Source organism: Podarcis raffonei, chromosome 1 (assembly GCF_027172205.1).
Source record: "Podarcis raffonei isolate rPodRaf1 chromosome 1, rPodRaf1.pri, whole genome shotgun sequence".
Lineage (NCBI taxonomy): Eukaryota > Metazoa > Chordata > Lepidosauria > Squamata > Lacertidae > Podarcis > Podarcis raffonei.
This window is the reverse complement of record NC_070602.1, coordinates 135,986,290-136,008,926: the sequence shown is the minus strand read 5'-3', so window position 1 is coordinate 136,008,926 and position 22,637 is coordinate 135,986,290. Positions and strand designations below refer to the sequence as shown.

Sequence of the window (22,637 nt, the reverse complement as noted above, 5' to 3'; positions counted from 1 at the left end):
TCTTACCACTTTGATAATGTTCCAGGTCTGCAGCAAAATGTGCAATTATTGCTTAAATAATGGTAACAGTTTCCACCACCAAGCGCGTAAGAGTTATGGAATATGCTATGCCCCCCCCCACCTTGGGTTGCCAGAATAGTGGGGGAAGTACAGCACCCTGAGGACTGAGAAAGCACAGTGACAACCTTCTCCAAGATGGCAGCCAGGGCTGGCTCAATACATTCTGGCCCCTGAGGTGAAGATCGACATCAGCAACGAGGGGGCAGGCGGGCGGGGAAAATAAAGGTCTCCATTGGGATCTGCTGCCCCTGTGGAGCTTGCCGCCCGAGGCAGTCGCCTCACCAGCCATGCTCTGGAATGGAATGCGCTGCTTCTGGAAGCCCATTCAGCCACTTCACTGTTGACATTGAATGACTAGCTGAAACATGGTTCCTCAGGAAAGCGTTTAGTGATGGCTCAGGTTGATACAATTTGGATTCTTTTTCCACTGCAACTATTATAAAAGCTTGTGTGGATTTGATAACTGGATTTAAATTGCTCTTCATTTTTAGAATGACTTTCATTTCATTTTATTGGTTAATGCAAAGGGCAGTGCTTTGGTAGCAAAGAATCCAGTACAGAGATTTTAGAAACAAGCAACTAAATTAAATTAGTGGTTTAGCTTAACTTTGTGACCCTTCATTTAGTTGCTGACTAGAAGGTCTTTGGGCAGCTGCCGAAGGGGCACCATCAAAGGATGAGGGGCTTTTAGGAGGTGTCTTTCAGGGGAATCAGAATCTCAGAAATTCTGCTCCACTAGAAACAGCAAGAGAAGCTGTAGTGGGAACGTACTGTAAAATATGTAATTTAGTATGGGTGAAACCCAGCGGAGTGGGCAATGCAATATGACTTCTCCTCTCCCCCCCTTCCAGCCCTCTGTGCACCTCCAAAATCTGCACCAGTGCGTTGTGGGAAACTGCAGTGCATATTTTTCGAGGAGTTTCGGGGGCTGGAGAGAGAAGAGAAATCAGAAGTCTTGTTGCGTAAGTGGATTTCTATGGTGCAAGTGGGCAGGCACCATGTTAGTCCATGGATATTGGTCTGTTCTTGTGTTGCATTCTGTGTTTCATTGTAAGGCACTTTAAAACATTATTTGATATTTCCTAGGCTAGTTCTATGGGCCAGTCCAGCATTTCAATTCCATTTTTCTTTTAGCTCAATGGAGCACATGGTAGTCTCTATTTGCGCTCACTCTACCCTGAGTGAACAAATACAGGTTTGAATGCAATTTTTTTGCCTAACGAGGAACTGGGCTCATCTCAATGTGGAAGGTGAGTCTGAATATTTTCCTTAGAAGCCTGGGACTCTACCTGTGAGAAGTAAGTATCACTGAACATTGGTTCTGTACTTCCTCCGTGATGATTTTCCAGAGATGTCTCTTAGCGTTAGGATCCATGCCAGAGCTTGGCTCATCCTAAAATAAAAGAAGTCGACAGCAAATGTAAAAAGTAAAGAAGAGGAACTTGTGATTTGTTGCCACTGTTTCCTCTTTTTTCAGCGGGAACCCCACTAATATTTGGCCTTCACATTAATCACATTAATCCCTTTTGCTTCCAGAAAAGATTAACATTATTGTTAATAATAATAATAATAATAATAATAATAGCAATGCTGTAATAGTAAAGCTGCAACAGAAGCATGACTAAACAGATGCATAGAATCCTTCCTAGAATACACAAAAGTTATCATGAGTGGCAAAAGTCAATTGCTACTGTGTACAATGGAAATGGTTAATATTAGTGATAGATACACATTGTTAGATAACAGCACTGGGCAGATATTATGATGTTGGGGGCAGATAATGTGCATGACTTCTATTCAAGTAGTACTTGGGCTGTGCACATTCTTACTACTCCATTTATAGATTAAAGCAAGGTTTCTGCTTTGAGTGTTACACAGACAATAGACCACAGATGAGCTCCCATATGCTATTATCCTTCAGCAGGCATAATCAGCAAAAATTGTCAGGCACTTCCGTGATTGTTTGAATTGTTATTGTTTGGTGATAACATGATATTAAAAACGGGAACATCACAGCTTGATAGTCAGAAACCAGGCTGAGTTTGCAGTTGTTCTGCTGAGGAAATCTCCCTCCCAACTATTATAAGTTCCGTCATTAACACAATATCCTTGTTCTTTATTCATTTCTTACACACACACACACACACACACACACACACTTCTAGTGCAAATGCATCACTTGGGGTGCCTCCTTGGAAGATAAAGGAGGTGTATAAATGTAATACATAAATGAGTGAATGAAGGACTGGATGAAATGGAGGAGCAGCTCGAGTGGCCAGTGGACCAGCTGCAAAGGCAGGAGACCCCACAGCAAGTGGTGCAGCTTCAAAGGAGTCTTGAGGACATGCTGGATGCTACATTCCAGGATGCGCAGAAGTTAATTGGGCAAGAAGCAGAGACAGTGACAAGCACCCCTGACGGGAAGGGAGACTCCATGCAAGGAGGCAATGGCTCTGCCTGATCAGATGCTACAAGGGGTTGAACTTTACTGTCAACAACCCTCAGCTGAGTTTGATATTAGAGGAAGTGATGGGCTGCCCCGTCCTCAGTGCACAATCCTGAATTTAACATAAGAACCTTAATGCCCCTTAATGGGTGAGAGAGTGTTTTTCAGAGCTAGAAGATTGGAGCAGGTTTACAAATTAAACGAGAAAGAGAGGGAGAGGGAAGGAAGGAGGGAGGGAGAGGGGTGAAGATGAAGCATTCTTGGGTGCAGCTATTTTCCGTACAAGATCTGAGCCAGAATTAATGGCTGTGCTGTCTGCTTTACAGGAGCGTATTTGTCTCCATTAGGTTTTGCCCATATATTCGTAAATAAGGTAAATGCTGCAAAGATTATACAAGTCTCCTATGTTCTCTCACCCAAAATAAACTATATTCTGTAGCCTACCCCTTAAACTCAGCACTTGAAGTGAGATGTGTTACCGGTATATGTGAATTGGAGGGGGAAAAAGTATTTACTTATTTAAAACTTTTATATTCCACTCCAATTTGGAGCCCAAAAAATGATTTTATAAAAAGTGAATGTAGAGTGTTTCTGATTTCCTTGAGAAGAGATCGTTTATTGTGAAACATTAACAAGCCTTCCCTATTGTTTAGTTTCTATTCAGAGCATTAATCTCATGGCTAAATGTTCTGAGTACACCTTCTCACTCTAACAATTAATGTGGTGCCCCTTCTTGTTGCTGCTGTTTCTGTAACAGTTTAGAGAAAATGGTGAATCAAAGTCTCTCTCTCTCTCTCTCTCTCTCTCTCTCTCTCTCTCTCTCACACACACACACACACACACACACACACACACAAATGGTGTTGATTTCTTACCAGGAGTAAAATTGAGGGTTTTCCGAGAAGGGCCAGAGCAGTTGATAACTTTCTGTTGGTACCATAGCTACACATAGAAGTGATTCTGTGTTGGTAAGACATCAGGTTAAGTCGATAAAGAAGCCGAAGTACAATCTGTGGAAACATATTTTGTTTTTAAGATTGGGCACTGATGTGTTGTCATTGTTGCAACTCACTGAGCAACTCGCACAATGACAGCAAGACAACAAAACCATTAGCACCTGACATTCAGGTAAATGAGTTACTTTGCCAGCCTCAAGACTGCCCAACATTTATTTTGCCTCTCAGATGCCCTTTTTTTCAATAGCTCAGCCTGAATGCTAGCTAATCAGCAATTTGAAATTTGCATACATTTAAATAAAACTTTGCTTAATTTATAATGAATGGAAATAACAACCCTCTTATTTTTGTTCATCCTGTTTTGTCAAATTAAGCAATAAGTATTGAACTCTAAAAACTGCTGTCATATTATAGCCTCTTTTGCTAAACAAAAGCAGTGCATGCCTGGCTGCTCTGCCAGCTTGGAGTTAGCAAAGAAGGAAGGTGAATAAAACAGGGTCAGCATTCACAAGACCTTCATGTTAAACTCTGCTGTTTTGTAAGGCTGTGTTTTGTATGTGTTTTTCTGTCGTGTCTTGAACTTGGCTCCTACCTTCCACCTCCTAGGCCACATTTGCCATTGATTTGACAGACGTACTGCCCAGTGAGGAGAATGCTGATTTGGTTGTCTCTCCTCCTTTCTCTGCCATGATTCAAGCAGGCTCTCGGCGCTTTTGTTTTTAAAGCCCCGTATCTACATTTATGCAATCACAATGCATATCCAGCTCTTCCTTCCTTCTGTCTTTCCTCTTTCTTTGTCAGAGGCTTTTTTCAGTTTTGAAAATTACTTCTGGGAGGAAGCGGATTAATAACCTCACCAGTTCCCAGCCAGTCAGCAGCACCCTGTGCAGAAGCTTCTGCCACAAATCAGAATAAAAGGCCTCCCATGGTTTCAGTCCAGGGGAGAAGACTGGACATTTGGCAGCTGCTATCCTGTATGGCTCCCCAAGATGACGTGGCAAAGCAGAAGATAAAGAACTCAAATTTAGCTGAAACCAGGGTTGAGTGCAAAGCCTTCATCTTTAAATTCAAGTGGAACGTCAATTATTAAAGGTCTAATTGGCACTGTGCTTATTTGTCTCCCTAGAAATGCCATAGAGCTTGCATGTGTCCAGATTATAGTGGACAATGAAGCGGAAAACCTGCTATATAAGGCATTATATTTTATACATTATTATGTGATGAGTAAAATTATGCAGGTTTGTTGAAGACCATGGTTATCTCAGCCATGATATGCAAGGGAATTGAAAAGAGTTGTCCTTTCTCTTATTGTGGACGAATCTGAATTATGTGACAACACTCTGTATATTAGCCATTGAAGAAGACACTGAAAAGGTCAAAATGCACCAGGCAACTTGACTTTCAATTCACAATCTTCACACTTGGATAGTGAAATCCTATACACGCTAGCTCAGAAGTAAGCCTTGTTCAGTTCAGCAGAGCAAAGTCCCCCAAGTTTTTTAACTCTAGGCTAAGTCCCCACGACTGGGTGGCTTCATTGTGCTTTGTAAGGCAGTAACTTGTGATCTGCTAGCAACCTCTTTAGGAAACTAGTTGTTTAAAATTCCAGCTACTGAATGAAAATTTAAGACAATTGATATTATTTATTTAGTGTTAATCAAAATACTTTAGTAATTTGGACAGATATATGAAGAGTACATATCTGACCAAAACACGGTGTCTCTTCAGGAGTTATCCCTATAAAGCCGAAGTATGAGTAGAACAGGATTACAGAGGGCAGTCTTTATATCATCACACAACTTCTATGTGCTCTCATGTTTGGCTGCTGCTTTTGAAGCTGGGGACCTTCTGTCCTCACGGAGGTTCACCTCCTGTTTCCAGGGTTTTAAAATGCAAGGGGTCTCTCTACAACTACAGGAGGCTCCCGCTTCTGAAGTAGAAGCTGGACATCAGAGTACCCAGATGATGATGTGATGATGGAGGCAGGGTCAATGGTTTCCCCTACTATTGTTTCTCTCCTTGGAAGTAACACCCAAAGAGAACTACGGTGAGCAGAGTTTCACAACAGACTCACTGCTAACTTTATGTACAGCTACTGACCCCTTTAATATGTTTCTCTGGGATGCCATGTAGTCGGGCATAGTAATACATATGTTCTTCCACTGTCAGCAAATCATCCAGGGCATCCTCTTGAGGACAGTATCCAAACAGTGACCAGTGGGCATCATCAACATCATTCAAGGACCTGAATTGATGCAATTAAGTTATGTGAAAGGTTTCAGTCAATAAAGGTTAGGGTTAACAGAAAACAAACTCCTAAGCCCCGTGTAGTAGTAGCAGCAGCAGGCAGAAATAAATAAATAAATACTTGTGCCCCCCCCCCCATCTGACTGGGTTGCCCCAGCCACTCTGGCTTGCTTCCACCATTAATAGAACACAACAAAACATCAGACATTAAAAGCTTCCTGGCTGACTTCAGATATCTATCTGGCTGTATAAATAACAACAACAACAACAACAACAACAACAACAACAACAACAACAACAACAACTTATTTATACCCCACCCATCTGGCTGGGTGGCTTCCAACTCTGGGTGGCTTCCAACAAAATATTAAAATACAGTGGTCTGTTAAACATTAAAAGCTTCCCTAAACAGGACTGCCTTCAGATGTCTTCTAAAAGTCTGGTAGTTCTCTTTGACATCTGGTGGGAGGGTGTTCCACAGGGTGGGTGCCACTACCAAGAAGGCCCTCTGCCTGGTTCCCTGGAACTTGGCTTCTCACAGCGAGGGAACTGCCAGAAGGCCCTCGGTGCTGGATCTCTGTGTATAATTGTCATATAATTGTTTATCTGTTTGACATCTGATGGGAGGGCGTTCCATATGGCGGGCGCAGCTACCAAGAAGGCCTGCTCCCTGTAACATTACTTCTCACAGTGAGGGAACCTCCAGCAGGCCCTTGGAACTGGACCTCAGTGTCCATGCTGAACAATGGGGGTGGAGATGCTCCTTCAGGGATACAGTGCTAAGGCCATGTCTTTGCAAACACTTTGTAGACACAATGTGTGAAAGTGCATGCAAGCAGGGGAGCAAGATCTCACCGACTGGTCTTGTTTCCTCACCCTAACCCTCCACAGAAATTCCACACTGCTTCTTTTATATGGATATGTCAAACTTCGCTGGATGTCTGGCCCTTTGGAATCACTGGGAGATGTAGTTGAGTAACCATGTAAGTGTTCATGGAGTAAGGAGAACCGACTATTGATTGGGGCAGAAATGACTTGATGCAGCCTTCAGACTGATCATACATTTGTTTCACCAGAAACAAGTTCAACTCAGTTCTGTGGGAATGCCTCCCCACTAAGTTTGCATTAAGACTGCCACATTGCTTCTATCTCCCATTAATAAAATGGAGAGCACAGTAAAATTGGGCATATGTCATACACCTAAGGAACTGCAAAATCATTATATTTATATTGTTTGCACTTCCTTTATGGCCAGCCTTCATGGTTAAATTTGTAACCCAAGCAAATGTCACATTAGACTTGTTTCCTCAGCTAACTTGCTTGTCTTTCATTGCCCAAAATGAATTAATTTGCCATACCCAGTTTCATCTCGCACCAGTAGCCTTCCAAAAGATGGTTCAATGTCTCCTGTCAGCATTTTGAAGATGGTGGTTTTCCCAGCCCCATTCACACCAAGCAAGCCAAAACACTGGGTTGTTAGGGGGAAAGACCAGAATTTAGTTATAGTGTATTAATAAAGATCAACACATTCATAATTTCTTTCAGAAAACCCAATAGCTGGAGCTAAAACAGATTTGAAAATGCAAAATCTGAAATCTTATTTGCATAGTTGTTAATTCATATGAGAAAACCGAAACAACAAAAGAAACCTAGGAAGTGATTTATGGGCTTCAGCAAAGGGACCTGAGTGTGTTTGGATGCGTTCATTTTCAGACAAAATTAATCAAAATCACAGTTCCAAGGTGCAGAAGTCAAATGCCTCAGCTGAATACTCCTGGAAACACGTTCACTTTTTACATGGAGGATGTTTTTGATGTGAGGAACGAACCCTTTCATCTTGTTTGTAATACGGTACAGTAATACGGTACAGGACCATATCATCTTATTTTCCAGAATATTGGAGTTGTTTCTCCTTGAAGTTCCAATGTAATATTATGGCCACTTAGGGGAGAAATCCCACACTCACTCCCTTGCATCCCTGCTTACTGTAGCCTGGATGAGCTGTTGATTATAGGCAATAACACTGTGTAGCAGCAGAGAGCTCTGCGTAAATGGTTCCCCAACTGCTCAGTGTTGGGTGCCAGCCAGCCAACAAGCCAGCCAGCCTGTGAATGTATTCCAAGGCAGTAGCAGTGTTTTTAATTGTACCGACTTACCTCTCCTGCTGGGATTCCAATACTGACATTTTTTACTGCCACAATTCTTCGGTGGGGAAGATGGTAGATTTTGGTGAGATTCTGGAGCTGCAGCATGTCGCAGTCTGCTAAGCCTAATGTGACTCTCTCTCTTTCTGCTTGTACATCCTTGTCTTCCTCCTCATCAATGGCTTCCAGGTGGAATTGTGGCTTGCCATGTACTTTGTTATACATGAATCTAGCATGGTGGAAGACAACTCCTGTTAGCACTATCTTATTGTTTTTCAGAAAGGTGAACTCAAAGTGGCTGACAACACACACATTAAAAGCAAGTGTAATAACAAGAACCACCCATATAAAAAATAGATCCAACTCAGCCCTGCCCCACTAAAAGACAAATGGAAAATTAAGGGATGAAGGAGAATGTTCCATAACAACAGATTGCAATGGCACAAATTGTAGTCATGTTTGATTGACAAGAAATACATTTAAGTAATGCATTTATTTAAAATATTTCTAGCCTGCTCTTCATTACTAAAAGCAATCCCAGAATGGGATACAATAAAAATACATTAACAAACAAACCATCCCATTCAGAAGGAGCACAGCTGCTTGTTGGAGACACCTACTCTTGAGCCCTCGAAGCAGCATTTAGAAACAAGAGATTCTTATGTTCCTGACTCTGATCCTTAAAGCAGCTTTGATACTACCAAAAGTTGCTATGATGACCACCAGCTTAGACAGCTTCTGAAGGGGATTGGACAGATGCAGAGGCAAGCAGGGGTAGCTAACTTGCAGCCCTCAAGATATTCTTGGACTGCAACTCCTATTAAGCCTGACCATTGGTCATGCTGGCTTGGGACAACAATGGATGACAACACATTGGCAACTTCTGACAAAGAGAAGAAGTCAGTCTATAGCTGTCACCTTTGAGAATAAATGGAGCATTCGTTATCAGAGCCAGGAGTATCTCTCAGGATGAGATGATGGGCACAAAAACCCAAAGCAAAACCAGGAGAGGGTTATGGCCTCCATGCCCTGCTTCCTGGTAGAATCTCATGCTCTACTGACTGAGCTATCCCAGGGGCACATACTAGATACCATCTTGAGAGAGGAATATTCCACCCCATTGAAGTCAGTGAGACTAACAGTGCAATCCTATACATGTTTACCCAGAAATAAGTCCTATTCAGTTAAATCAGGTTTAGTCCCAGGTAGGTGAACATAGGATTGCAGCCTTAGTTGAGCTTAGTGCAACAACTTCCTGCTTAAAATGGTGTGCTAAAAGAGACCAGCTCCCATAGATACATTGGGCAAAAGATTTCTGCATTGCAGAGGGTTGGAATAGATCTTCCTCAATCTCAGCCCTCCAGATGTTTTGAGACTACAATTCCCATCATTCCTGACCACTGGTCCTGCTAGCTAGGGATCATGGGAGTTGTAGGCCAAAAACATCTGGAGGGCCGAGTTTGAGGAAGCCTGGACTAGATGATCCTTGCAGTCCCTTCCAACTCTACTATTTTTTGATTCTATGGTTCTGTGTAGGTCAGGTATAGTTTCATGTGTGAAAGTTCTGTAGAAGGTAGCACCATGCCTTTGCATATACCATCTTCTTCCACAGTTGGGAAATGGAAAAATGTGAGAATGGAAATAGTAGCTATTATATACATGTCTACTTAGAAATAAAAACCATTGAGTTGAAATTGGAATGCAACCCAATTTAGCGTAAGAACTACCTGCTTATACTGGTTTGTGGATCAAGCTGAGGGACCATTCTCCTGTCTCAAGGATAAATACCTACTTGTTTTTGGATTTGTCTAATTTTGGGGCTGTGTGCCTGTTATGTAGTAAGCCAATAGTGTGACAAGACAATTTTCTAATTCCTGTATCCAATGCACAGAAGGCAGATTGCAATGTGGGGGTGGAGGAAGAGAGAATGGGGCAAACTACGCTTGGCTGTTATCATAATCATAATCTAATCAGAAATCCATGTTTGTTGCTGAAGCATTTTACAAATCCCTGGTGTAAATGTAAAACAATAAATCACAAGTCTATATGCCACATCTTGTTCCTTGTCAATCCATCACCCTGCTTCTGATTTTGGAGAACCCTTTCCCCGCAGGTCACTTACTCTAATGTATTATACCAGACTTTCTGAATTGTCCCATCATCGACCAAGAGGCGGATTGAAAACAATATAGTTCCCTGGATAAACAACCCAAGCAGCTTGGAACTTATCCTGTCCAACTCAAAGGTTCTGTCAGGGTAATCCACTCCATATGCTTTTAGGAAACCCATCAAGGCTTGATACTGTGACAGTTCGATCAATCCATATCCAAAACAGAATTGTGGAAATATCAGATAAATATGCCTCAGTGTTTCAGCAAGGTCATGCAAGCTCTGGAAGGAAGAAAAAAATACCTTAATGTGCATTTACTTTCTAGTTTCATATATCATAAAAAATAGGAATAATGTATTGAGTTTTATAGCAAAATGTCCCTCCTGGTGGTGGTGGTGCAGAGGTATTGTACACATCTTGCTACTAAGTATGTGTGCATCACACAGAAATTTATTGTGACCCCTTCTTCATCAACAGGCTCTTCTTGGTGGAGGTCCAGTCAGCCAGTTTCACCAGAATGGGGAAGGCTTTCTCTACCTCTCACTTATATGAGAAAAAGGGACTTGCTGGCTTAACCTGCTCCCATCTCAAGAAAAGGTAATTTCCCCCCTTTCCTGCCATACTTTCCAATATGCTTGCCTTTCCCCATCGTGTATGCTTTATTTTCACATCTTGTTTACAGGTATGTAGTCCAGGCCAATATGATTCAGGTTGACTTCTGGAGATCTGGGTTGTAGCATATTCAGCACAGTGGAACGCTTCACCTCTAGTACTTTGCTAGTACTACTGTTGCCACAGCCCATAAATGACCTTCTATTTCAGCTAGTCTTTAACACACAGATACACTGAAGACATTAGTTTCAGGTCAGCTAGCAGACAACAAAAACTGGTGCTGCAGATGGTTTCAGGCTATAATCTGGCCCACACTATGTACAGCTGTTCCAAGAAGGGTGTGTGTGAAAATACCATCTGACAAGCAGTGAAAAGTTGGTCTTTGTGTCTGATCCCTGTCATGGAGTGAGAAATGCTGTTGACACTTGTGCTGGGCATCAGATATGCAATAAATCATCACAGGGAGCCTTAGCCAGGCACCTGAAAGGGACATATCAATGTCAATCAACAACTCTTGTCTGCCTTTGGGCACAAATATATTGTAAATCCTTTGCGTGCACTTTCCTGATCAAACGCCTTCAAGGAAAATGCTGAATGCATGTTCAGGAAAGACCTATGTCCATAATGAAAGTTGACAAGCTGGTCCATTATAGAACAATGCTTATCTTTTAGAGAAGGGAGCTGGCTTCTACACTTTCTTACTACAGTGGAAGTACTTTGCTTTTATGTTTAGATTTAGGAATTTAGTCTACCCATCGTTACATTTTTAAATTGGACAGCATTTTTCCTAATTTGGTAAATATCTATTCTCCCAGGCATGATGTTATCTAAACAAGATATGACAAGGGCAGTCACAGTTTTTATTCACCTATCATCCTTCTTCACAATGTGTGTTTTTGTGGTTGCTTTCTTTTTTTATAAAAGAGAAAAAGAGATACGGTGCAGTAGCTTGGGCAAAAAAATTGTAACTAGAAATAAGGACTGCGTCTTTAAGAATAAAAGCACCAGGTGCTAACCTGCATTGTGCCAGTGGATGCAATGGACCTGATTCCACTAGATGTCACCAATTTATACGAACAGCTAAAAAAAACCTTGCTGTTTGTGTACATGAGTACACAGTCCCAGAAAACCATCTGAAGCATACTGATGTCAATTTGTCCCCGTGTACAATTTCAAACACTGTGACTATCCTTGCTGCAGCTGTTGGTATTGAAGGCAATTCCCAAATATGGGCCAAGACATTTTTTGCAGCATCCAAAAGATTCATATAAAAAGTCCACCCAGTGAAGGGCAGGTGAGAAATACACGGAACAGCAACAGCCGGCCACCCCACTTCTTACGCTGCCCACATCCAGTGAGGGAAGGAAACTCAGGCTGCAGAAAAAAGTGCCTGAAGCTATATATCATGAGATTCCCAGGCAGAGGAAGAGAAGCTCTGCTCCTCTTTGACATTCCCCCCCCCACTCCTGCTTTATGCAGGGATGGTCCCACTGCAACCAGTTTGGCCAAGGAGGTTCATTTTTGGAGGGAAGGTATGAATTCATTCTGTTTCCTTGAAATATCTTCCTTTGTTCTAAAGGTCCCAGGCACCATCCATTGTGATGCACTAATGAGACTTCAGAATGGTGATGCAGTTTGGCACTTGAGAACTCCAGAGTGGAGAAACCTACATGAAGGAAACCCCATCACTGAGATATATACCCACAGAACTGATCTATTGCCCTTAGATATTTTTATGGATGGTATTCATTGTAATCTGAAAGAGAAAGCCATCCTTGCATAAACAGAAGGCAACATCAAGAGGTTGGCTGATTGTATTTAGACGTTTTAGGTACAGGCTGATTTAAAGTACTCAGTTTAAGCAATTATATTACATCTCTATTTAACCAGCCTCCAAGATAAGTGGTACTATCAAGTCAAAACTTCCTTGAAGTAAGAGCATTGTTGTCTGTTCCCCCCATGAAATAGAATGAATTTTGCACAACTTCTATACATGAGAGTTAAAGGTGTGTTTGCAAGGCTCATACCTGATCAGTGGCCTTTTCTTGGGAAAGCAGAAACATAATCGAATGAGTCATGATCGTATTGATGCCAAAGAACAAGTTGATGCAGACATAAACTATAAAGGCCATTCCTGTTTCCTTGAACATTCCAGCCAGCAAGTACATCCATGGAAATGTTGCATATCTGCAGAGCATCAACAACAAGAATAAAAAATACAATAAAGTAAGAGACCAACAAAAGCAGCAAAGTATGTCCTTTATTGATTGACACTACTAGTCCAGTCAGCCTGTGAGCTGATTATTGTCTCTGGTAAAGAAAACAACAAGGCTGTACTATTCATCTTTTTTGGGGCAAAGTCAAAAAGAACAGCAAAGCTGGTGTTGGCCATCGGCTTCCTTGAACTATCTATCAAGAGCAAAAAAGATGAGGAAAGGATCATGTTGTTTCTGGGATGACCTTTGTTAGAGTGATTACTAAATTAATCAAGCTGTTAATTGAGGTTAGCCTGACCATTCATAGTTTGTACTTTATTTAGTTATGCCTGACCTTATATCCAAATGGGCCAGCAAGGCAACACAGAATCATAATATCCCAAAATCAAAAAGGGGGTTCTTAAATATGTTTGGTTTTTTTAAAAGCACCAAGTGAAAGGAAAACAACCTTTCTTACTGTGATTGTATCCAGCGGGTGTAGTTCAGCTGATGGCAAGGCTTCCATTACCAGAACGGGTGAGGCGGCAGGAGCTAGAGAGTTCTGCTCACGACTGGAGCCAGGATGGGGTGTTAAATTCAGGTTAGGCTAAACTAAACCAAATCCTTACCCAAAAAGGAGAAGAAGTAGGAATACAGCCAACAGGTTGCTGTCATTGAAGAAAGCTGGTATCCGAAAAGCTGAAATTACTCCCACCGAGAGTGTAACAGGTATCAGAAAGTAAACCTGAAAATTACACATGGAACTGAATTAGCTTCTATTGCATGAAAAATATGAAGCATCCTTAGGACAGATACATATAATCACATCTTTTCTTCCCTCCCCTTTGTTTGATCAGAGTCACTGACATGGATTCAAATCACCACTACACATAGGGCTAAGGTTGTGTTTCTGGTGAGGCTTTTTTATTTCAATAAAAGAAATTTTCTTTCTTTTTTTTTAAAGCAGCATGAGTAGTCTTTTGCTAGAGACATATAGTAGTCTTTAAGAGATTTGAAAATAGTTTGAGAGAGGCATTGTTACCTGTGGTTTCTGAAAACTCTGCAAACTCTGATAACAAGAACAAAAGTGGGCTAAGCAAAGTACATCATGAACAGCAACTCTCTCTTTCAAATTGTTTTCAACTCTCTGCAAGAACTACACATCCTGTGCATCTTTCCACTAGGACCAGGGAGGAGGGTCCTCACTGAGCAGGAAGCTCACCGGATGACCACAAGGTGTTGCTGTTTTTTAATATTGCTGATAGTTTCTTGTTGGGGGAAAGTGTAATCACTTGAGTCCAACCCAAATTCTAATTAGCAGCAGCTTCAAGACATTCCAGTCTCTCCCCTTAATTTGAAATGAGAATTGTTTGCCAGTAGGAATTCACTGAGAAGTATCAGGTTGCAGAGTATCACTGCATTAGTTTCAGTCTGGTGAATATTGATTTCAGTTAGATCACTGTGACGTTTTCGACTGGATGATTTATAAATACGCCATTTCACGGCAAGCATATGGAGCATGATAGAGGCAGGCTTATTACATGAAGGTTAGAGCCAGAAGAGTATGTTTGGCAAGTTCTTCAGATCTAACCAACTTTGAGTGGCTTGTATGATTCTTGCAGGTGCACAGGCCAGTTAGAGGTGACTTCGGACAACCCACTGGAGAAAACAACCCAGATCTAATGAATAATTTGGCAAGAGGTGGCTAAGTGTTGAAAAGAGAGAACAAGAGTGTAGCCCACATAAATGCTCTCATACCCCCCCCCTTCTCCTCTCCCATTGCATTAGTGCAGGCTCCTTTGTCCCTGCAGGCTGAGAGACTACGAATTTCTGGGTGGTCATGCAGCCCTTGAACACTAGCACACAATATCAGAAGTAGCTTCTGTTTAAAGCACATTTATACTTCTTCCCCCCAAGAATCCTGGGAACTGTAGTTTACCCCTCAAGGAGCTGCAATTTTCAACACCTTTGACAAATTAAAGTTCCTAAGATTTTGGGGGGGCTGAGTCATGTACTTTGAATGTTGAGTGTGTATGAAGCCTCAGCCTGACTGAGGAACCAGTGTAGTGAAGTTTTCAGCATGCCACTGAGATGTATAGAGAGAGAGGTTGTCAAAAAATAACTGCGACTAGATAACAATTTGACACATCCTAATTAATGGGAAGAGGAATTGAATAATTCAGCAAGCTAGCCTACTTGTTTTGTTATCTTGAACCCCTTTCTATCATTTTCCTGAACCAAGTTGTATTATGCTCTGGGGTACCTATCCCTCCAGTTAATTGTAATAATTCAACCTCTTACTTTTGTAACTTTTATAACATTCTACAGCATAATACAACAAATGTCTACTCAGAAGTCAATCCAATTGATTCTATTCCGGTTATATTTTCATTCTGCTGCAATCAAAAATATTCTTTTTTCCCCTGAGAAGCTAGTGCAATGCCGTTTTGTGAAACCATGAAATTTTTGATACAATTTTTTATGTTTTGAGGTTGAACAACTCTGAAAAAAGTAACCAAGCCCAGAAAAGAGGGAAAGCTTCCAACATATTTGTTTCAAAATAATTTAATAATAATAAGAATAAAATGTTTCTTGGAAAAATATGGTTCAGAGTATTTTTGAGCAAATTTTCTGCCTAGATGTGACAGAGTTTAGAAGGTCACAGGAAACAGTCTTCCATGAGCAGCCATTACACATAGTTCGTAACAAAATACATACCACTGGATGACTTTTAGACCTGGCTTTTTGCCTTTGCCTCTTTGCAATTTAACCTAAAGCAATTTTTATGCCTACAAGTTAAAAATAAAATGAAGTCTTGACCTTAATAGCACACTGATCTTTTTATAAATGTGCTGAGCTTTATGCATATGCTACAGCCAGGAAAAAAAGGGGGGTCCATGTTCTTAGCATATGCGTACTGTAATAGCCCTAGTTCTAAATATGTTTAAATGTCCTCGCACAAAGTTAGTTTGCTCCTATGTGGGTCAGAATCACCACGATCATTGCAGCTATTCAACTGTTCCACACGCACAGGAGAGAAAGGACAAGAACATTGAGCCCACCTCTCATTCCCGTTCTTGCACAAGTTGAAGGGATAACTTTTGGAGCCTGTACTACTTATGGAGGCTACCTGGGTGATTTAGAAACCTGGAAAGTCCAGGTTCTAACCACATGGGGAACCTGTACAAGTATAGCAGATGGCTCACTGCAAAAGTTAAGGGTGATGGGATACAACCAGCAGGCTCATCTTTGGTCTTCTCTCCCTCCTGCAGCCCCAGGTGTTGATTTAACTCTGACACAGAACACCTGAAAGGAGCTTAATATGTACTTAATAGCTCCTTTCAGGTGTTCTGTGTCAGAGTTCAAGGTAAATCTCAATGCTGCAATCTCCACGCTGCTCTTCATTGTACACCATTTTGCAAACTGATATGTAATAGGTAAGATACTTACAAGGTCATAAATGAAGTTAGTCACCCAGTAGCTTGTCACACCCATGCCTGAGATATGCTGCAGCTGTTTTGCCTTGGTTTGATGCTCCTTGACCACATAAAGCACAAAGCTGGCTGTCGTGATGGAGTAGCCAATCAGGACGGACATGGAGACTATGATATCCAGTAAACTACTAAGCCTGAGTAAACAAAAGTATATTCAAAATAAGTATGCAGACAGATCCAGCTCTAGACTTGATAGGTGTCCTGGTAAAGTGTCTTTTCACAAACCCCTCTTCTTTCTGTCACCCTGGCTGGGCTTTCTGGTACCAGAGCTTTAACCAGCCACCCCTTTAATTCCCCACATTGCCTCTAACCTATCACCCCTCTGGGGCACTGTGGGGAATTAAAAGGGTGGCTGGGTCCAGTTGGCTGGTGCCGCTCAGCAGCCCACCCTCCCCCAACCCTCAAGGGGGACTTACAATTTAAATTCCATAAAAATAAATAATAAAATCAACTTCTTACATAGCTTGTTCTTGACTCTCTCCACCAGGATAAGGATGAGCAACGACTGAGATGCCTACATAAAGAACAATAATTAGGGTTTTCTTTAACTGATCATTGAACACAAGTGCTAGCTGAGGAGCAGGAAGGTTAACAGCAGTCTATTTATGTTCTGAATGCCATGGTATTTCATATTTTTTTATAAGATATTTATTAAGATTTTTTATAATATTACAATAAAATAAAAAAAGAAAAAACAGAATAACAAAAATACAGAATAAAGAAACTTTTTAAGAAAAAAAAACCACACATACATTTTCAATTACTTATTTTCTTTTAACTTGTTTCCCGGACCTCCTCATACCTCCCTTTTTTGTATTCCACCCCAAATTGTTAGTTCAGCAAATCCTTATGTATTTCATCTTGGGCAAGCCATTAGGTATGACCATTAGGTATTTTTAATAGTATTTGTTACCATCATTTATCCAAGGAGTGATCTGGCAATCCTGTATCACCAGTGAAGTTAAGGGTCAAACCAGGTGTTATGATGACAGACCTATCTTGAGTCCTACCAAACCTCTATAAAGTAGGAGATGCAATTGAAAGTAAAGCTCAAGTGGGCAGGAGGAGGGAACTGAAATCTCCTTCCAGCCACGTTTTTCACCCTGACACTACTGCACACTGCAGCACTTTCTTTCATGGCAGGAACAGCTTCTGGTTTTGGAGCCCCGCTTTGGCCAGGGGTGGGTGGGAATGCAGCTAGGATGCAGCAGCTACAGAGTAAAAGGAGCTGACTGAGTGCAGGATTCAGTTCCCCTTTCCTGCTCACCCATCCTGCACTTCCACCTGAATTTACAAGAATTTGGAGGCACTGCAAAACCAATTTTAGCAATGGGTTTCCAATGTCATGTGCTGTTTTATTCTGGGGAGCTGTAGCTTTTAGTAGTGATTAGATGGAAGTCCCCTGGAAGTTGCATATAAATCACTCTTTCCAAATGAAAAGCAGGATACAAGGATAATAACCAAGGTTTACTTGAGGCATCTGAAGACTGGTGCTCACAATTCTGTTCTTGGAGCGAAAGCCACAAGAACAACCTTAGCTGTGTCTCTTTTTAAAGCATTCCATTCTTAGATCTAAAGGGATCAATGTGGTGGTAGGAATAGAAGTTAGGACGGCGAGGGCACTTGGAGCTAGAACTCAGTGGACTGGAATAGTGAAGCCTTTGGAGACAATGAATGGTGCAAGATGGGGATAGGTGCAAGAGCCAGAGAATATTACAGGAGCCAGCCAGGTGTGGTCTAGAATGGGCTAGGGAAAACATGTAATTATGACAGGTGTCAAAAGGATGGGGCCATGTTCAGAATGGGTGGAATGGGTGATCCAGCTGTTTTTGCACCAGGTGAAGGTGCCATCATTATGCATGATCTGACTCCACTCAGAAAAAGAAGATGATCCTTTACTACTTGTCAGAATTAAACTGACCAGATGAAAGGTACCAGATTGGAAGAAAACCATCAGCTGCATTTTGCAAAAATCCATAAAATCAAAAATATCCAAAGTGATGAAGCATGATAAGGGGAGAGACTGCCACCTTTAACTCTTAGACTTTGCATGGGTTTGGAGATTCCAACTAAACATCAGGGAGAACTTTCTATCAGAAAGAGCTATTTGACAGTGGAACAGACTCCTTGGAGGTTTTTAAGCAGAGGCTGGATGGCCATCTGTCATGGATGCTTTAGCTGAGATTCCTACATTGCTGGGGTTGGACTAGGGTCCCACTCTACAACTTTATGATTATATGGGCTAATTGTATTGTTTTATGTAACTACATTTTTTAAAAAAAACACCTTTAAATGGGAAGTATGGTGCAGTAATTAAGAGTTCCACAAAAAGGAATGGGGAGACTTAAATGAAATCCCCACTTAGGTATGAAGTTCCTTGGATGACCTTCGAACAGTCAAGTACTTCTAAGAATAGCTGTGAGGATAGAATTGGACTGGAGAAGAGAACATTTTACATAGCCCTAAACTTCTTGAAAGGAAGGTGAGATATAAATGTAATTATAGCATTTTCAAATTCTAAGTATTGCAAAAAAAATATTTTTTTAAAAAAATGTAGATTTCTTTCCTTTACATTTATACAAGAGCTGAAATGAGGCCTGAAGGCGGGGGAGGGGGTTGATCTCTTAACATATTTCGAAATCACTGCAGTGCTTATGTGTCATTCATTTTTACAGGGGTCCTGGCTGACATTTGCTCTTTTAGAGTGGGGGAAACCTGTTTTGTTTTCTGCAGTTGGGGTAGGCTTTTTAAAATAGGTTGCCAATATGGAATAGCAGGATATTTCTTGCAGTTCATTGCAAAAACAAAAAACCCACCAACCCCAAAATTTCCCCTTCAGTGCAGTGTTTCATGCCTCAATCAAGGAATGAAAGCAATTTCTAGTTCAGAACAAGATCTACTAACAACTAGAAAGCAATGCCCCCCCAACCAGCAATCAAAAATAAAGAAGATACAGTTTGACTAAGCTGTTAATGCTCCTTCACTATAAAGCCATTTTCCTTTTACTGCAGCTTAGGCTAGAAGTCAAAATTTCCATTTCAATACATATTTTTTAGGCTTGGAAGGCAAAGAAGCACAATATACATAAGTCGAAAGCCATTATGATTTGCTTAGTGTCAGTATAAAAAGCTCTTTTTATGTGTTTTTTTTAAATACATGAAGCCTAAGTCAAACCTCAAAAGCAGGATTGCCACCTATTTCAAATTGCTAAAATGACAGTCAACTTTTATCTGGCCATTTCAACGGTTCTTAAGCTGTCATTTATTTGTCAAAGCAACAAACGACTTTGGCTGTTTGAAAGGTGCCATGAAGAAAATACCATCAATTCTGTCTCCAACTAGGTTTCAATAAGCCTGACCTATCTAAAGTTACAAGTTCACAGCACACTTACCAGTTCCAAGTGCTTGAATGAGCTTAAACGAAAAGACTGAAAATAATTCCTGCATGACCATGGGATGTGAGTCTTAAGACAATGTTTACTAATTAGTTTTGTCTCCAGCAGCACATATTAAGAACATAAAGGAAAGTGTAATTGATGCCCTGAGAAGCCTAAAAATTGGACAAGCCATTTTGCTGTTTTACGCCAATCATTCTTAATGGGCATGAATAAAAGTGTTATGCTTTACAATGTCACAATTCATTAGGCAATAGGCAGAAAAGAAAGCCTCTCAGCCTGAAGAGGCAAAGGATGTTGCCAAAGCCTGTTGAGCACCTACCATATCCGGAGGAGTTTTCTTTTGGCAAGTTAGCACGGAGAATGAAGTTATTCAAGCTGTTAAGGTAGGCTGGGAGGCTGTGATAACCTTCAGGATTATACCAGACCTATATTTAAATTTGGGAGGCAAGAGCAACAGGGAAGAGTCATTTTTTAATTTTAATTTTTGCTTTTAATAAGAAATGGTTCTTCACCCACTATGCATATGGCCTGTGTGTCTTCTTCTCCCTGCCCAAGGCCACCCAAACAAGGTGCACTTGTGAATGGTAGTTTCCAGTAACACGTATATCAGCATCACTGTCAACTTTTCCCTTTTCTTGCGAGGAATCCTATTCGGAATAAGGGAATTTCCCTTTAAAAAAGGGAAACATTGAAAGCTATGTATTTCAGTGCCAGGATGCCACCAAACCAGCTTCTCAGGTGTGTGTCTCTCTGTGTGTGTCTTTTGTTGTTGTTGAGGGATTTATGGTATTTCCCTCACAGGCTGTACCCCTGAATTCAATTCATGAACTCTAATCTCTTCCATGAACTGCCTTTCTGCACTTTCCTGTATTATCCTCACAGTCGCTACTCAGAAGTGCCTCAAAGATTGACCTTGAGTGATGTTCTGAACTGTGGGTAAGTTTTTTAACATGGTAGTACAGAAAGCAGCCTAGATATTTTCCTAGTCCCTCCAGTAACTGAACAACAGCAGAGCTAGGAGGCCCACTAGGTGGCCTTGAGGAAGGCACTCAGTCTCAGTCTAAACTTTCTCTCAGGCTTGCTGTAAAAATAAAATTAATATTGGTGCTTTGAGTTACTTGGAGGAGATAAAATGAGCTATAAATGTGCCTGGGCCTGTAATTTTACAACACTTTCTTAGGAATGAATGCCACTGACGTCAGTGTGACTCAGTTCTGACTGAGTAACATTCATGGGATTAGACTGAAAAAGACCCCCAATTTAGCAGAGTCTTGATACTTATTCCAGTCACATTCCCTCCTTCAATATACGGTGCTAACAAGGGGCAGACATAGCTATAAGCCCACTGGACTGTGCTCTCAGACTTTTCAGATTCCTGCCTCAGGAAACCCAGGTCTCAAGTCCTGAAGATGTCAAATGATCTAGAATCAGTCAGGAGGAGCCATAACCCAGGACTGCTATAAGATGGGGGTCTGGGGAGGCTCTTTCAAAGATTCACTCAAGAGCACAAAAAGACAATAAACATGAAATGTCTTTTTTATGGAACTATTTCAAGTATCTTGACAGGCTTCGCCCCTCCTATGTTTCTTTTGCTACAGGCAGCAGCTATGTATCCCTTTGCACAATGATTTTTATTTGTTATAATAAAAATGTTATTGATACAAGGAAAAATGACTGATACAAGAGACTGTTCCACCAGAACAAGCCAAGTGGGTGAACGAGTCCTATGCAACAGTGACACATACTTCCACCACAGCCAGTCCCATGGCACCTGCACCCCTACGTATTTGTAAGCCACCCAGAAAAGATATAATAAATATTTTTTATTTTATTAATTAACAAATATAATAAATAATATTTGTGGTGTGCACACATTATGGTTGAGAGGGCACAGGTAAGACATTTTAATTAAACACCTCAAATATGTAACAGATGAAATCCCTGCTGAACCTAATAATAATCTGTCATAAACACTGTAATCCCTGTTATTTCGGTGGTGGCAGACCACTGAACTTTACTCAGAGTAGACTTATTGAAACTAATGGACCTAACTTTGTTATGTTCAATAATTTCAAAGAATCGACTCTGACCATCACTTAGTTGAATATAGCCCAATGTTCCAATTTTGTCATGTAATTATTTTAGCCAGTTTTAATCAGGTTAGTTTTTATGTACCTGTTTTAAACTGAATGCAATAAACTGCTTTTCTAGATTTTCATTCCATATTTCATTCCACAACTGCAGTTTACCTTAGTTATTGTCCTGTTAGCAGGCACTGGAGTTATGTCAAACTTCAGGTCATTAGTCAAAGGCAGTCCAAAACTCCAACCGCCATACCTAGAGGGGAAAATAAATACGCCTCAGGAAATACCCAGAACAGTCATAAGTTACATGCTGGCCAGGATTGCCTCATTCCTTAAAGGCGGGTGAAACTCTGAGGCTCAGCAGCCCAACCATAGCATGTACAGCAATGGTTGCATAAGTACTTACATTAAGGCAACGCCAAGCCAGCACATTAAAATCTTAATGAAGAATAGCAATTTCAAAAGGTTGTTAGTGATTTTCTTTTATTTTTAGATTTGCAGGATTTTAACCATCTCTTACAGTGGAAGCAGAGCCACAATATTTACAATTCTACATTTACAAAACCCAATATCTGCAAATGTTATAATGAATTAATGAATAAAATAAAAAAAATTCATGCATTTTCCTGTTTTTTTAAAAAATGTAGTTGTAGAATTTTCTCCTTTTCAAAATAGGAATGTTGAGATTCCTAAAATATTCTAGAGCAAGCCTGATCCCCCTCAACCATGTGTGGCATTACGTCATTCATACATTCTGGCTTGCCAGAACTTCAAGAAATGTGACCTGGATTTGCTCAGGGATGTAGAATCAGGTGAGCAGGACACCATAGAGAGAAATTCCACACAGCAATTTCCCAAATGTTGGTAACTTCAGCTGTCATCATCATAATCT

At 40.9% G+C, this 22,637-nt stretch overlaps 1 protein-coding gene across 1 annotated transcript in view; it reads right to left on the bottom strand.

Annotated features, from left to right (window-relative positions):
- ABCA12 (ATP binding cassette subfamily A member 12) overlaps positions 1-22,637 on the bottom strand; it is a 103,409-nt gene that overhangs the window by 5,024 nt on the left and 75,748 nt on the right. The window contains exons 38-49 of the mRNA XM_053377235.1: positions 21,911-21,998; positions 19,981-20,086; positions 16,724-16,778; positions 16,221-16,398; positions 13,400-13,515; positions 12,603-12,762; positions 9,976-10,244; positions 7,866-8,082; positions 7,068-7,177; positions 5,563-5,707; positions 3,382-3,516; positions 1,350-1,453 (exon numbers count right to left, since the gene is read on the bottom strand). Coding sequence (XP_053233210.1) covers positions 1,350-1,453; positions 3,382-3,516; positions 5,563-5,707; positions 7,068-7,177; positions 7,866-8,082; positions 9,976-10,244; positions 12,603-12,762; positions 13,400-13,515; positions 16,221-16,398; positions 16,724-16,778; positions 19,981-20,086; positions 21,911-21,998 — 1,683 coding nt within the window. The remainder of the gene's footprint in view (positions 1-1,349; positions 1,454-3,381; positions 3,517-5,562; positions 5,708-7,067; positions 7,178-7,865; positions 8,083-9,975; positions 10,245-12,602; positions 12,763-13,399; positions 13,516-16,220; positions 16,399-16,723; positions 16,779-19,980; positions 20,087-21,910; positions 21,999-22,637) is intronic.